The 15,330-nt window shown below is 45.0% G+C and overlaps 2 protein-coding genes across 4 annotated transcripts in view; both read right to left on the bottom strand.

Annotated features, from left to right (window-relative positions):
• Positions 1-15,330, bottom strand: part of LOC139061313 (uncharacterized) — a 413,371-nt gene that overhangs the window by 113,454 nt on the left and 284,587 nt on the right. The gene's annotated exons all lie outside the window — the stretch shown is intronic.
• LOC139061315 (uncharacterized) overlaps positions 1-15,330 on the bottom strand; it is a 134,824-nt gene that overhangs the window by 30,568 nt on the left and 88,926 nt on the right. For all 3 annotated transcript variants that reach the window (XM_070541154.1, XM_070541156.1, XM_070541155.1), the window contains one exon: positions 6,152-6,217. In XM_070541154.1, the coding sequence (XP_070397255.1) occupies positions 6,152-6,217 (66 nt within the window). The remainder of the gene's footprint in view (positions 1-6,151; positions 6,218-15,330) is intronic.

The following is a 15,330-nucleotide window of genomic DNA, read 5'->3' on the forward strand; positions in this document are numbered from 1 at the left end:
CTTTTCCACATACTTCGGAACACTTCGTACATGCTACAGTCCCATAGACCTGTGTTTCATTATGGCTGCATTTTTTTTCCCCTTACTTCTAATGTTTTTTGCTGTTTTTCCATATATCTAGTGCCTTCGTCTATCTATATACCAAGGTATTTACATTCTTTTATCCGAGCTATTTCCCGGCCCTGTATTGCCACTGGCTGTTCACTGTTTTCATTGAATACCATAAAACCCCATTTTCTCACGCTAAATTGCAAACTTAAATTGCAGCCTTCCTGTTCCCAGATAACAGCCAGACGTTGCAAATCAATTTGCTTGTTAGCTAGCAACACAATGCCGTCCGCATAAAATATACCTGGAAGCTGCTGCTCTACTATTGTATCCGCTTGATTGTATGAGACACTAAGCCTCATGTTGCTTCCTTCTAGCGCCTTCTGTATCCTCACCATATCCTCAGTGACCTCGTTCTTTTCGCTGCGCCAGTGGTGTCAGCCAACCAAAACACAGGAAACGGGTGCCTGCGGTCAGAATGGTTTCTCCCTCCCGCTCCCTTTCACACCCAATCAACCCTTGTCACGTGCATTTTACCCACACGCCCTTTTCTCACAGTGCGGGACGGCGCGCATGTGATCGCGGGAACATCGCGAGATGTTCGTGAGGGGAAGCACACTTGCGGGGGCGTGGACCATCATGGAGTTCGATACATCGATATGCCGGTGCACGGTAGTTCTATATACGCGAACTTTTGCATGAGATTCCCTAGGGGATTTTTCAACTCTTCGATATAGGCAATAATTTGATATATGCGGGATAGACTGTCCTAGAAAAATGCAAAACAAAAGAGATAGAGCGAAGGAGGGCGCAGAACACTGCACTGTGAGCCTAAACTTCTGGCACTTTCCTTCTAAAGCTTCCCCCAGCGTGCAGTGGATGCGCGGATATTATAAAAACATGAATCAGAGGAAATACAAAGGAAGGGGGTTCAAATGCGGCAACATATAGATCTGGACTAGAACTTTCCTTCAAAACCTGCTTCCAGCATGACGTTGATTCGTGAATATAAGAACGCGAAGCAGAAGTGATAGAGAGAAAAGGATTCAAGCAGGGCGCTGTTAATCTGTACTTCCCCTAAATTACTACCAAACTTGCTCCAATGTAGATGCGAACAGTCGTAGAACAATGCGAAACATAATATACAAAGATAGGGAGACAAACACGGCGCGACGACTCTGGTCTTCCTTCAATTCTTTTTCTAAAAACCTGTTCCTGCGTTGCAGGGGAATCACGAGTACTAAAAAATCTATAACAGCACGGGCACTGTGAGTCTGGCCATCACCCACTTTCCTTTTGAACATGTTGGCCTCATTGATGCTAAACAATATGTACAGGGAACGAGGTCTAACGGGGCGCCAAGAGTCTTCACTTCCCCATTTTCCTTCGAAACCTACTCGAGCATTACCGTGCATACGCACATTCAAGAAAAATGCAAAACAAAGGAGGTACAGTAAAGGAGAGTATAAAACGCTGCGCTATTAGCCTAAACTTCCGCCACTTTCCTTCCACACCTTCCTCCAGCGTGCCATGGATGTGCAAATAGTAGAAAAACACGAAATCGAGAAGATAAAGGGTAGAGGCTCCAAATTCGATAACGTAAGTCTGGACTGCCTCCACTTTCCTTCAAAACCTGCCAAGATATGTGAATAGAGGGAAAACACGAAGCAGTGGAGATAGAAGAAAGGGGAGTGAAGCACAGCACCATAAGTCTGTACTTCCAAGTAATTAATAACAAATTTGCTCTAATGTAGCTGTAAATGCAATGTGAAGCATACTAGAATGCCAAACAAAGGTTATACTGTACAAGGATACGGAGCCAAACACATCGATGTGAGTCTGGACTTCGCCTATGTTTATTCTAAAAACCTGCTCCAGCGTTGGAATGAATGCGGGAGCACTAGGAAAACCTAGAACAGTGCTGACACCGTGAGTTTGAATATCCGGCCACTTTCCTTCATAACCAGCCCTCGGCATTGCCCTGGATGAGCAAATACTAGAAAAATATTAAACAGAGTACATACACGAGAGGGTGCTAATTAGGGTGCTGGGAGCCTCGATTTCTCCATTTTGCTTCCAAACCTGCTCAAGCGTTTGAGTGCATGCGCGAATACTAGAAAAACGCAAAGGAGATACATTAAATTGCTTTGTTAGCCTAAACCTCCACCGCCTTTCTTCCAAACCTTTCTTCAGCGTGCTGTGGATGCGAAAATATTAGGAAAAAAAGAAGCAGTGAATATACGGGGAAGGGGGACCACGACGGTGCCGGGAGTGTAGACGGCCCAGTTTTGTTCCAATCCTTCTAACTGCGTCCCGTGAATCTGCGTATAGTAGAAAAGCGTGAACCAGAAGACTTACAGGAAAGGGGCGTTGACGGTGGAACTGCCAGTGTAGGCTTCCCTCACTGTCGTTCCAAACCTTCCTAGAAAGTGCCTTGGATGCATAGAAAAACACAGAGGAGATGCGGCGAAGGAAAGAAAATGACGGTGCCGCGACCCACTTGGAAACCTAACAGCATGCCGTCAATCTGCGAATATTAGAAGAAGGTGTACAAGAGAAGATGCAGGCAAGGGGCATTGATGGCGGTGCAGTGAGTCTATGCATAGTGCAGATGGTGCAAGATAATGCAGTGCCGAGCCGACCCGCGACGAAGGTGAGGCAGGCGTCAAGCACTCCCCTTACCAGGGCCGCTCCCGAAGATGGCGCAATATCGGCCCCACCCGAGGCGGAGGTGAAGGAGGCGTTAAAGGGACACTAAAGTGAAAAATGATTTCTTCTGCATCAGTAAATTGCCGTTCCACAACACCAAAAATACCACTCTTACAACGATAGGACGTTTGGTAAGCCAGAAAGAGCGCAATAACGAAATACGGGTGGCGACACCTACTTCATTTCCCGCACCTCGGGGCTATGACGTCTTCGATTTCGATGATATCTTCTAGGGCCTCTTAATTAAATATAGCGGTACAGATTGACTACATTGTGTTCTAAAGGAGCCAAATATTAAGCGTGGCAAGTTTCGGGAACCTTTACTCAGCCGACGCGGCACAAATGCAAAAACATACTTTGCGATCCCTGACGTCACGCTGACATACCTGCACTGGGGTTTCGGCGCGACATTATATACTGATACTTGTATCTTCATTTTCTCATCTAATAATCAAACATTCTTTTTGAAATAACTGCCTGCAGGGTTCTCAAACAATGCTCCATTAGTCTAAACTGATTTATTGTTTCGCTTTAGTGTCCCTTTAAACATTCCCGACTTTCGTTCCAAACCTTCCTCCAGCGTGCACTGGACACGTGAATATTAGAAAAGAAATTGGCCGACCATTGCGCTTCTTCGTTATGCATACAAAACACGCAGTACAAAGCGTACGCGGTTCTTCGTGTCGGATTCGGTAGCACACACTGCGATCGGCCGCTATCGAGTCGCCCCTCTGGTAACGCGCCATCGTATAGTGGTTCACAGTAGTGGAGAGGGGAGGGGGATTAGCAAACATTTATTCTTCCTTAAGAGCTGGCATGAGAAAATGGGCGGAGAACACAGGCATCCAGTAGAGTTCACGCACTCTTCACTGACAGACAGGCCTCAACGTGGCCGTACAAGTTTCGAGTGGGAAGTAGAAGTAACAGGACGAAACGCTAGAATTGTCTTTCGAGTCACCGCAACGACACTGCGCCAGGTAACGGGACGTATAGGGCAAGAGTGGAGGTGGCAGGACAGCCAGGCGCAAGCACTGTCAGAGGTGACATATGACATCGAGGAACACGCTCCGCAAACGGGGAAGCGATAGACACGGCAGAGAGCCATACAGCCACGCGACGCAGAGACCATGGCGTGGATAACCGAGGATCAGGCGCGAAGCGGTAAGGCGCGCCCACCACCGGCACCGCTGCCGTGTCGCGACAGTGGGAGAAGGGACGGCGAAGCGGGAGTGGAGGGTAGCAGCGAGAGTAACCCAAACGGCGCTGCGCGAAGGAATGGAGCGAGAGGATACGTTCGAACCCGTGATCCGGCTTTCGAGGACAAGGGGCATAGGGTTTCCTACAATATACTGGTGCTAACTCTGGTGCTGCAGTCGTCCTGCCATGGGGATGATGGGAGGTACGTGGATTTGTCGCATATTCGTGCTTGTGTATTCAGAAGTTTTTGTGGCTTCGTATGTTACGCTATATAAATCTTACTGTGGTAAATTTCATAGCAATCTATACAATCGCAACAATAACTGAAAATGTTGAGCTTGTCGAAGTGGGCAAATCGAAACTCACGAAACGTCTTAAGGTTACTCATGCCTGCGATAATTTCGTAAGGCTGTTTCACATCGCTTATCGATACATGCATCTGTGGCTTAATGGTTTCAATATCCGGCGTCTGTGATTGAGGTACTGTGTTCAAATCCTGCTGTCAGACAATGTTAATGTTTATTTAACTACCAATTACACAGTACACTGCTGAAAATGGCGAGCTTACGAAGCCACAAAGCCGCTTGAAGCCAAAAGGACGAAATTAGGCAAATCCATGTACCTCCCATAATTCCCACGCTGGTGCAACCACTGCCACTGCAGCTGCCGTTGACACTAGCGCCGGAGTTCTCTCGAGTAATTTATATATGAAACCTATATTATATGACAAGGGGAGAGCCAGGCTCGTGCTGCGAACGACAGATTGCATCAGGAACGCGAGCAGCTAGAGAAGAGCGCTGACGATCACCTCGGTGACGACGAGGCATGAGGGTGACATGAAATGTGGGAACGGGAGCCAATGTGAGGCCTGTGCTCTAAAACATGAAACAGAACAGACCATCATACACGGAGGGCGGGACAATGGCGGTGCTGTGAGTCTAGACGTGCCCCGCCTTCACTCCAAACATATGTACTGTGGTCCATCAATCCACGAATACTAGGAAAGCGTGAAGCAGATGAAGTACATCCAAGGGGAGTCGAATGCGGCGCTGTGGGTGTGGAATGAGTAGGCTAATAATTTTGATGATTCGGCAGCGTGCCGCGAGGCAGGCCCTTGACTTGATTAAGTCTGCACTAATTTTCTGAGTGAATTTCAATTATGTTCACAAAAGACACATTGTGCGTAAGTCTGCTGAAACAAGAAGACAACAAACAAGTCGACAATGTAGTGACACGTGCAGCATGCCCTGAAGGACGTATCAATGCACTGAGCGCAGCAATTGATGCTTGTTCTTATGCCATATATATTAGAGGTCTTGTTGTGTCAACCCTATCATTGCGTTCATATGTTAGACGAATATTCATGGCTCCTTAATTTACATTGCCACCTTATTGGGATGTTTTGCAACAGCTGCGCAATATTTGAAAACTGGCTTATCACCCCGATCCCGGAATGAAACTCCAAATTGACATTGAACAGCTCTGTATACATCGCTGTCGCACAAAGTCGCCCAACTGTCAATTCTAATTAATTTCAATTTTGTCCCCCAAAGCAGGCCGTCATTGTTTCAAACCTCAAGATTTCAATGGGCAATTATTCCTTGCATCCTTCACAAACTGCGTTGTGTGTCTTCTTATTTCGACTACTGCAGGCCTTTTTACTGCCCAAGAAGGAGGTGTAAGGTACATAAATTTAAAATACTTCATATAAATAAACCCAAGTAAAGCGTCACACATGGCAACAAGCATTTTGGAAAAGAGAAATATAAAAATAACTGCTGCATCAGAACAATGGTACACCAAAGTTGAATTAAATGCACCATCATATGAAAAACTGCAGCACAAACAGTAGTCATAACAGAGAACTCATGTACATTAATGTAAAGGAAACCGTTATTCTACCCCTTAATGGTGCCGCATAGCACAGATGAAAAGTTGGCTGGCTGTGATGATCTAGCAGTAGTAATTTAATAAACATTTTGCTTTAGACATTGAAACAACCTGTCATGCTTTACGCTCTGGACAGGAACCAGCCAGATACGATGAAGTGAACAACGTCTATATACCCTAATTTGACGAACAGCAATGAAGTTTCCTTCTGCACCCATATTGTGCAGCAAATCAAACCTGCAGGCTACTAGGGCATACGATTCAGTTACGACTGCGGTTCCAGCGCTGCAATATTGAAAGCACTCACAGAAGGCAGCCTCGTCTTCGTCGGAAGAGGCCTCCGGCTCCGCCTCTTCAGGAACGTTCGCGCCCTCTACAAAAGCAAAGATTCAATTCTGTCACCGGATTCTGGCACATCGGAAAGGAAAGCAAATATCGTTCAGTAACATTTAACTTTCTGCATGGTAAACCTACACACTACCACAATTCTAACGTGTTATAAAAAGCAAGAGAGCTATACAATGCAATTCTTGTACGTTTGGACATCGTTAGTCACACGGGACGTGTAATGTGTCAGCGGGCTACCATACAAAAAAAAGCACAAAGACAGTAAATAATGTTTTAAAGGCGTATTCCATATGTAGTTTAAAAATACAGTAGCCATATGGAAGCACTGCTAACGTTATCCTAAAAGTTGCCTACTAGATATCTTGACAGATTAGCTGCTAACTTTCATTAGATATTGCAAAAGATTCTCGCGGCAGCTTTTACAAAACAATGAGGTATGTTCAGAAGGTTAAAGTTCGTGAATGAGGCACGCAAGGGAATGATATATGTATTGTCGCGATAGAATTGCACGCAATTTTCGCAGTTGCCAACCATAATTTCGTTAGAATTCGTTGTAGCATGTCGGCATAGAAGCACTGCCTAAATGTTCGACAAGTACATTTTATTGGATTGGCATCAGGAATGTCAAAGTGGAAAGGAGTGTGTGTGTGAAGTGTGGGAAACAAGTCGCATAGTTGCGGTAAAGAGCGCGTTAGAGAAATTGTTTGCGTGTGTGTGCACGCGCGCACCCAATGCCTGATTAGCTAGGTCCAGAAGTTGATAGTCCAGATGATAGTGCAATTCATTTGATTTGATTTCATTTATTTTCACCTTAAAGGCCAGGAGGCATTACATAAGGGAGGGCTTTATTTCTTGCAACAATGTTAGAAGAAATGTACAGAACAGTAAAGAAACAATAAACAAATGCAAGCCAAGGACAATTGTGAAAAAAAAGGAACATCATGTTAGAGTAAGGGTCGGTGGTATCGGCAATTAGGCAGTGTGGTTATTCAACATTTCGCGGAACGTTTCACGGTCATTGCATGACACGATATCTTCTGGGAGATGGTTCTAATGGGTTATAGCATCGGGAAAGATTGAAGTGTTCATGGCAGACGATCGGGTGTTAATGGTAATGGGTGTTAATGGGTGTTAATGGATGTTAATGGGTGTTAATGGGTGTTAATGGGTGTTAATGGGTGTTAATGGTAATGGGTGTTAATGCTGGTGGATTTAACAGGGAATGCCTGGAGTGTGGATGGTAATAAAAGGTGTGAAGCAAGCAGAGACGAGAGATGATCCGGCGGGAAGCAAGTGATGGTAGTTCAAGTGTACGCTTTGTGCGGTTATGCTGGTGTCACGAGAGTAATTGAAAGATATAAACCAAGCAGCGCGATTTTGTATTGCTTCTATGTCACAGGTTAGATATGATTGGGAAGGGTACCAGATAGATGACGCATATTCTAACTGAGGACGTACGAATGTTAGATATGCTAGCTTTTTTATTTCTGGTGATGTGGCTTTCAGGTTGCGTTTTAAATATCTCAGGGTGCGTGAACCATTAGAAAAGATGGTGTCAACATGAGTTGCCCATGATAGTGTTGATGTCATGTGAACGCCGAGATATTTGTAAGACGGGGCATAATTGATAGAAGCTGAATTTATTGGAAGGTGTGACTGGTTAAGCTGTGGTTGCGGGTGAATGACAGAGCTTTGCATTTAGTAAGGTTAAGCGGCATGTACCATTTCTCGCACCATACTGCGATGGAATCGAGATCCCGTTGTAGTGCGGCGATTTCATTCGAGCCTTTGATTGGGGAGTATAGGACACAGTCATCCGCGAAAAGACGTAATTTATTCTTAATGTTAGCAGGTAAGTCATTGATGTAGATGAGGAAAAGTAGAGGCGATAAACCAGCACCCTGTGGCACACCCGATGTTACGCTGCTAAGAGATGAATTATGGCTATTTGCTGAGGTAAACTATGTGCGCCCTTTTAAGAAGTGTTCAAGCCAGGTAAGCAAGCTATTTGGGGTCCCAATAGATGCGAGTTCTTGAAGCAGGTGATTGTGGGAAACGCGGTCGAATGCTTTTGAGTAATGCAAGAAAATTTCAGCGCTCAGTGCTGTGTTGAAGAAAACTGGTGCATTTTCAAAAATAAATTTTCATTAATCGAACGTTTCGTACCGCAAAGAACAGTCGCTTGCAAGCCACGGTCCCCTTGGTTCAACCCCTTTTTGAAGCGATTACGTAACAAAAACAAAGCGGTTGTTTCGTCGCGCAAAAGCTTCATACAGTGACGTTGCTTGGTCCGCATACTACCTCACTGAAAGTGACAACACAGCCGCCGCTAGTGCGAAACAGCATTTTTATTCTGTTACCCTTCCGTCCATCTTGCAAACTAATCCTCGTAAATTCTGGACCATAGTTAACGGTACTCCAAGTAAAATAATCCAATTAACATACCCAAATGATCAACCTGTTGCTCCTGAAGAATGCTGTAATGTATTTAATGATGTGTTTTCTTCACATGTTACCACAATGCCACGGGGATTACCGCTTCTATCCAATTCTGGTTTTTCGCCCATGGATCCAGTCTCCATTGACTGGGTTGGTGTTAGCTGCCTAATAAACAATCGAAAAACGTCCTCCTCTGCCGGCCCAGACTGCCTGAACTCAACAATTTTGAAGTGTACTAATGTATTTTCTGCTGCTATTTTATCGCACATTTTCACTCAGTCATTACAGCAGTCTGTTCTTCCACACGACTGGTGCGTGGGAAAGGTGATTCCAGTTCATAAATCAGGTAACACACACTTACCCAGCAGTTACAGGCCTATCTCACTAACAAGCATTTCATGTAAAATTCTTGAGCATATAATATATTCACATTTGGCTGAGTTTTTAAAATCAAACTCCTTTTTCAACCCCTGTCAACATGGTTTCCGTAAGTTCTTTTCATGTGAAACACAGCTCTTAACATTTACTAATGATCTCTTTGCAATTTTTGATCTAGGTACCGACATTGACTGCGTATTTCTGGATTTTGCCAAGGCCTTTGACTCTGTGACCCATGATTTACTTCTGCTTAAGCAGTCTCAACTTAACTTGGACGCCAATGTACTCGAGTGGATCAAAAACTTTCTAACAGGACGCAGTTTGTAAACACTAATAACTGTAATTCTCGGTTTTCTAAAGTACCAGCAGGTGTTCCTCAAGGGTCAGTCCTGGGTCCACTTCTCTTTCTAATATATATTAACGATCTTTCGAACTGCGTTCTTTCCTCTTCCATACAGCTTTTCGCGGATGACTGTGTTCTTTACCGTTAAATTACTAATCCTTCAGATTCCCAAGAGCTGCATGACGACCTCAACCGCGTAATTGAATGGTGTTCTAATTGGTGCATGCAAGTAAATTCAAATAAATGCAAGGCCATGCGTATATCTCGTAACACTGCCACGCACACCTACTTTATTAATGGTGCACCTGTGACGTCAGTTAGCTCTTACAAGTATCTCGGCCTTCACATATCAAATAACCTTTCTTGGCACTCGCATATTGACTATGTTACTAAAAACGCTAATAGCATGCTTGGTTACTTACGCCGTAATTTTAGCTCTGCCCCTTCTTCCCTGAAGCTAACTCTTTATAAAACTTTAGTTCGCTCCCAATTGGAGTATGCTTCAGCCATTTGGGATCCGACTCAGTCTTCATTAGTTTCTACTCTTGAAAGTATTCAACACCGCAGTGCACGCTTTATATTATCTAATTATTGTCGCTATGCAAGTATTTCTTCAATGAAACGAACTCTTAGCTTACCTGATCTTTCGTCAGGCCGCAAATCTTCCCGTCTCTCCCTTTTTCACAAAGTTTTTCACTTGAACCCCCTTTTAAAAGAGACCCTCCTTGCCCCTCCGTCTTATATTTCTGCCCGCACTGACCACAGCCTTAAAATCGGGGTGCCATTGTGCCGTACTAACCGGTACAGTGACTCATTCATCCCCAGGACAAGCACGGACTGGAATCGCCTTCCCGCCTCAATCGCACTCATCACCGTCCCTACTAACTTCAAAATCGCCGTTCAGAATGCCTTTTGTTAATATTTTTTGTTAATTTTTTGTTAATACTTGTTTGTAGTTTTTACTGCATTCCTTCTTGTTTTGACTCCACTCCTTTCTGTAACACCTTCGGGCCTTGAAAGTACGTGAAATAAATAAATAAAAATCTAAAATGCCATCAATATACAAATGAAGGTCCATGAAATGTAGAATTTCATGGGTGAACTCGGCGAGTTCGGTCTCGCATGAAAATAGTTTTCTGAAGCCGTGCTGGTGAGGGTAAAATAAGTTGATAGATTCCAGGTGAGACATTAGGTTGGATGAGATTATATGTTCTAGAAGTTTAGAAGAAATGCTGGTCAGAGAAATTGGGCGATAATTTATAGCACGGGAGCGGTCGCCACTCTTGAAGATTGGTGCGACATGGGCCTTCTACCAGTCGTCGGGCAAGCTTTCAGTCTTTAAGGATTGCGTAAATATTAGATGTAGTACCTGGCTAGAAATGTTACTGGTGTTAACTAGTATTTTGGCGTTGATTCCATCACGCCCGGCTGAGGTGGTTAGTTTGAGTGAAATATGCCATCAGGGTTGATCTTGATGTCGTTGGCAATGGAGAAAACTGAGGTAGTCTCAGAATTAATGAGATTACCATCCGGATCTGTTAGATCAATCTGTCTAGATTGTGTCTTTACTGAAAGTAAGCGCCAGAATTTATTGGGGTTTGATCGTAGAATCGTCAGAAGGTCATGATTAAAGAAGTTATCTTTGACTATCGTCAGCTCTTGAATATATTGGTTAGCGCGCACTTCATATTTTTCCCTTGTTTCTGAGTCATTTGTAAGTTTGGCTTTTCGGTAAACCCTTTCCTTTTTAGCAAGGAAACCTTTCAGTCGTTAATAAACCATTCTTGTTAGAGTCAGATTTCACGAGAACTGTTGGTATGTATCTAGCTTCCAGGTTGAGCAATACATTCTTATGAAGTTCCCAGTTGCTATCAACAGTTCTTGATAAGTAAGTCTGCTGAAAATCATTTTAAAAATTTTGGAGTTCGTTATTTATGGCGTCAAAGTCCGCCCTTTCGTAATCTATTATTATTTTTGTTGTGGGTGACTTTCTTAAGTGCTATTAATTGTCATGCAGATATGGATGAGGTTGTGATCGCTAAGACCGGGTAGTGTGGTAACGCTCCTTACGCTATCGGGGCAAGATGTGAGCATAAGGTCAAGGGTGTTATCTCCTCTTGTAGGACGTGATATCACCTGATGCAGGTTGAAGTCAAGCATAAGATAAATAAATTGTTTAGCTTCGGATAACGGTGACCTGTTGGTTACAGAAAGCAGAGGCCAGTTAATGTTAGGGTAATTGAAATCGCCAAAGAGGTGAATAGGTGCGTTAGAGAATGTGTCAGTGATGTCGGTTAGTGCTTTACGGATTGAATCACAGAATGACGGATGGCTGTCCGGCGGCCTGTAGCACACGCCAAAAATTGTCTTTCCATCACCGCTGTAAGCGCAAGTCCACAATTGTTCGAGATTATCATCCCGACTGATCAGGGAAGATGAAAAGGTGTTTCTGATAGCTAATAGAACAACCCCTCCTCTCCGGTTGCTCCGATCATGGCGATGCAGAACATAGCCGGAATTAGGAGGGAAAATTTCGCTATCTCTTACGTCTCTGTTTAGCCACGTTTCAGTTAGTACTATGATGTCGGCATCGATGTCGTGAGTGAAGCTGCGAAGTTGTTCTCGTTTGGGTAGCAAACTGCGCATGTTAGTGAAGGCTATGTTAAGGAGAGGTAAAGATGAGGTACGATTGCGGGATGAGGTTGAAGTGATAGGCTTCGTTGTCCGTCATTGCACGTTTTCGTGTCTTGTTATTTGGGATGTGCTGTTTCCATGCGCCTTTATGAATGGACTCGTAGTCCCAATCACTGTCAGAACTAGGGTCGTAGTGATAGCGCTTATTGTTGACGAGCAACTTGCCTACGTGCAGTTTCAACGCACATTTTTGTGGTCGTATGAAACCTAACCATTAAGAACGTGCGATGGGAGTAGCAGGAGCGAAATCTTTACGTATAGCGAAGTTTGTTGCCTTTAGTTTCCGCCCACAGGCCAGAATGTATTCCTTTGACTTGAAATGAGTCAACTTGATAATTATCGGGCGCTTTCTTTCAGGACGGTATTTGCCTATGCGATGGGCACATTCAAAAGCGCTTGGCTCTAGATGCATTTCCAGCTTGCTAGCGCAGAAATTTTTATTTTTTTCCCAGACTCTTTTTATGTTTCATTTTCGTTGTCTTCCAGTCCGAGGAAAAGCAAGTTATTACGGCGCATTCTGTTGTTTGTGTTAGTGCTCTCGGCTTTTAGCAGCGCTATCTCTTTGATGACATTATTAGGTCGAGTCGCAATTACTTCGTCCTGATGGTCGTTTTCTAGCACAGAAATACGCTTTGTCAGAGCAGCAATTGTGTTGTCTTTGAGAACGTTGGTTTCTCTGAGCTCATTTATATTTGTACCTATTTCTGAAATTATTTCTTTTAGTTCTTTGATCGTCTGTGAAAGGGAAGAAACTGTGTCTCTGTCGGGGCCTGGGTTAAGTTCAACATCTCCGGAGAGCAAGAGGATTAGATCGGACCGAAACGCAAAGGCAACAGCTTCATTGTACAGACGCACAATTCTACACCATTTCAAGTCGCAGGGGCACGACACCGCGAAGACAACAATTGTCGCTACGAAATTCCTTAGTATTTTGTAAGTGATTAACCTGGAAGGTTAGGAAGGCGATGAGCATCCTGCGTGCAACGGTGTCGTGCCCCAGCTGATAAGCTTTGCCACGCCGCTTCAATGCGGCTTGGGTTGACCATGTAACTGGTGACGTCGCCTTCGTGGGGTGTTGCCAGGTGAAAGAAGCTTCTGCTGCTAAAACTGGACTCGTCTTCACGGCTTCGGTGACGAGACGCGGGCGGGTAGCCCAAGGTTGTGGTGGCTTCAGGGAAGGCGATCCGGTTTGCAGAAGGGGTTCCGGGGTACGGTACGTACCAGCACGAAACCAGTACGGCAGCATCTGGAAGGTTAGAAAAGCGATGAGCATCCTGCGTGCAGTGGTGTCGTGCCCCAGCTGATCAGCTTTGTCACGCCGAATAAATACGGCTTGGCTTGACCATGTGACTGGTGACGTCGCCTTCGTAGGGTGTTGCCAGGTGAAAGAAGCTTCTGCCGCTAAAACTGGACTCGTCTTCATGGCTTCGGTGAGAGGCGGGCGGGTAGCCCAGGGTTGTGGTGGCTTCAGGGAAGGCGATCCGCTTTGCTGAAGGGGTTCCGGGGTACGGCACGTACCAGCACAAAACCAGTACGGCAGCATCTGGAAGGTTAGGAAAGCGATGAGCATCCTGCGTGCAACGGTGTCGTGTCCTTTTTGATAAATAATCTTGTGAGCTAAGTAAAACTCCCGATTTGTAGATAACATCAACATCACACTCTTGCGAAAAAATGGGACCTGTGAAGGAGGCAGTGATATCCTTGTTTTGCGTGCAAAACCGACCAAGATGCATGGTGGTAAATATTATGTTGAAATCTGGCAAATAAAGTACGGTTGCAAATCCTTTAATGTTCATTGAAATGCTAGAGCTTGCTGCATCGTAGAGGAATAATTTAGCTCTGCAGGTTTGAATGACCTCCTCAGGTGCAACACAGCACGGTATTGTCCCTATTCATTCTTTAGTAGCAGAAGAGAACCTAAACCAAGACGAAAGGCATCTATGTTCTATAATGTGTTTACCGGCTCTAGCCCCTTCTAAACACCTCTTTCGTTAGAACAGTGAGCGCTCGGCTACATTATCACCGATAGCTGTTGAAAGGCACTGTGGAAAGTACTTCTCCCTCTTGTTTGTGCAGGTTTTTAGCTCAGACATCTGATCACGAGATGGCATGTCTGTATGATAAGCAGCTATGTGCATATTTTGCCCGCTAGTGCGAAGCTTTGTGTGATGCAAATGCAGAAGAGGATTCTCCTTATGGATTTGGCATTCCGCAATATATTTAAATGGACAAACTGGATTGTTAACGCATACATCTGCTGGAGCTATAGACATGCTTTTTAAAGGAGAGAGCAGGCACAGCACGGAAACACAACATGCAGTAAGGGGGCACGTGCACTGCACGTTCCTTCTAATGTTGCAAAACTTGGTCATGGTGGTATGGAATCTTCGAAAACGAAACTATCAAACACGTTTCTTGCGTGCCTCTTTACCCTGTACTAAGTATTTTGCCCTTCACTAGCTCTGTTTCACGAAATGCTCTACCAGACTGCCTGCGTCACCTCTTTCATGCGTTTACCTTTCACAAAAAAAAAAGGAGTCCATCGGCGTTCTTTTATTATCACTCACAGTGTAATAGGCTAGCTGGCCGAATGGCGGCATGGAGCGGCAGTGTCCCAACGCTGGTGCATGTTTTAGTCACTCTCCGACAGATGGCATGACGATGTCACAGGCTTACGTTTGCTGTGTTAGCGCCGCCCGCTCCTATCTCAACACGGCTCGGCGTTTCTTTTTCTGGAGTCAGGCGTGCACATGCGATTGTGATGGGCAGGAAACATTTTGTTCCCCGCTCTAGAACGGGTTACAAAGGCTGTACAGAGAAATTGACCTTTGGTGTCGAGCTATCCCAAGAAAGGATCGAGTCCTTCTGCCGAATGATCACGTCGGAGAAAAGCACTTGGGAGCCTCATCTTGTGTTCAAGACCTGGACAGCGCACTACAAAAGGCACGCCTTGGTGAGTGTTCCGCAAGAGGCATCACTGGCGACGATGGTGCTCCCACAAGATTTCCCGACTGCCCGGCTTACCTATCGAAAACGGTGAAAACAAGGAAGCGCCTGGCGGTAACACAACCGCGGTCGCAGTCGAACAGACGATGCGCTGCATCAAAAGATCATAACGAGTGAGAAGCCTCTTGTAGCAATGACAGTGGTGGAATGAACGGAAGCTCTCTTGAAGCGTTGCCGAGTGCACCGGAGCACGACATGGATGCGTTTGAAGAGCAAACGTCATAAAATACATCAGTCTGCTGGGTCTAGCTTCTCCCTAAAATCTGCATACGCTCGCA

The sequence above is a fragment of the Dermacentor albipictus genome, chromosome 6 (genome assembly GCF_038994185.2).
Source record: "Dermacentor albipictus isolate Rhodes 1998 colony chromosome 6, USDA_Dalb.pri_finalv2, whole genome shotgun sequence".
NCBI lineage: Eukaryota > Metazoa > Arthropoda > Arachnida > Ixodida > Ixodidae > Dermacentor > Dermacentor albipictus.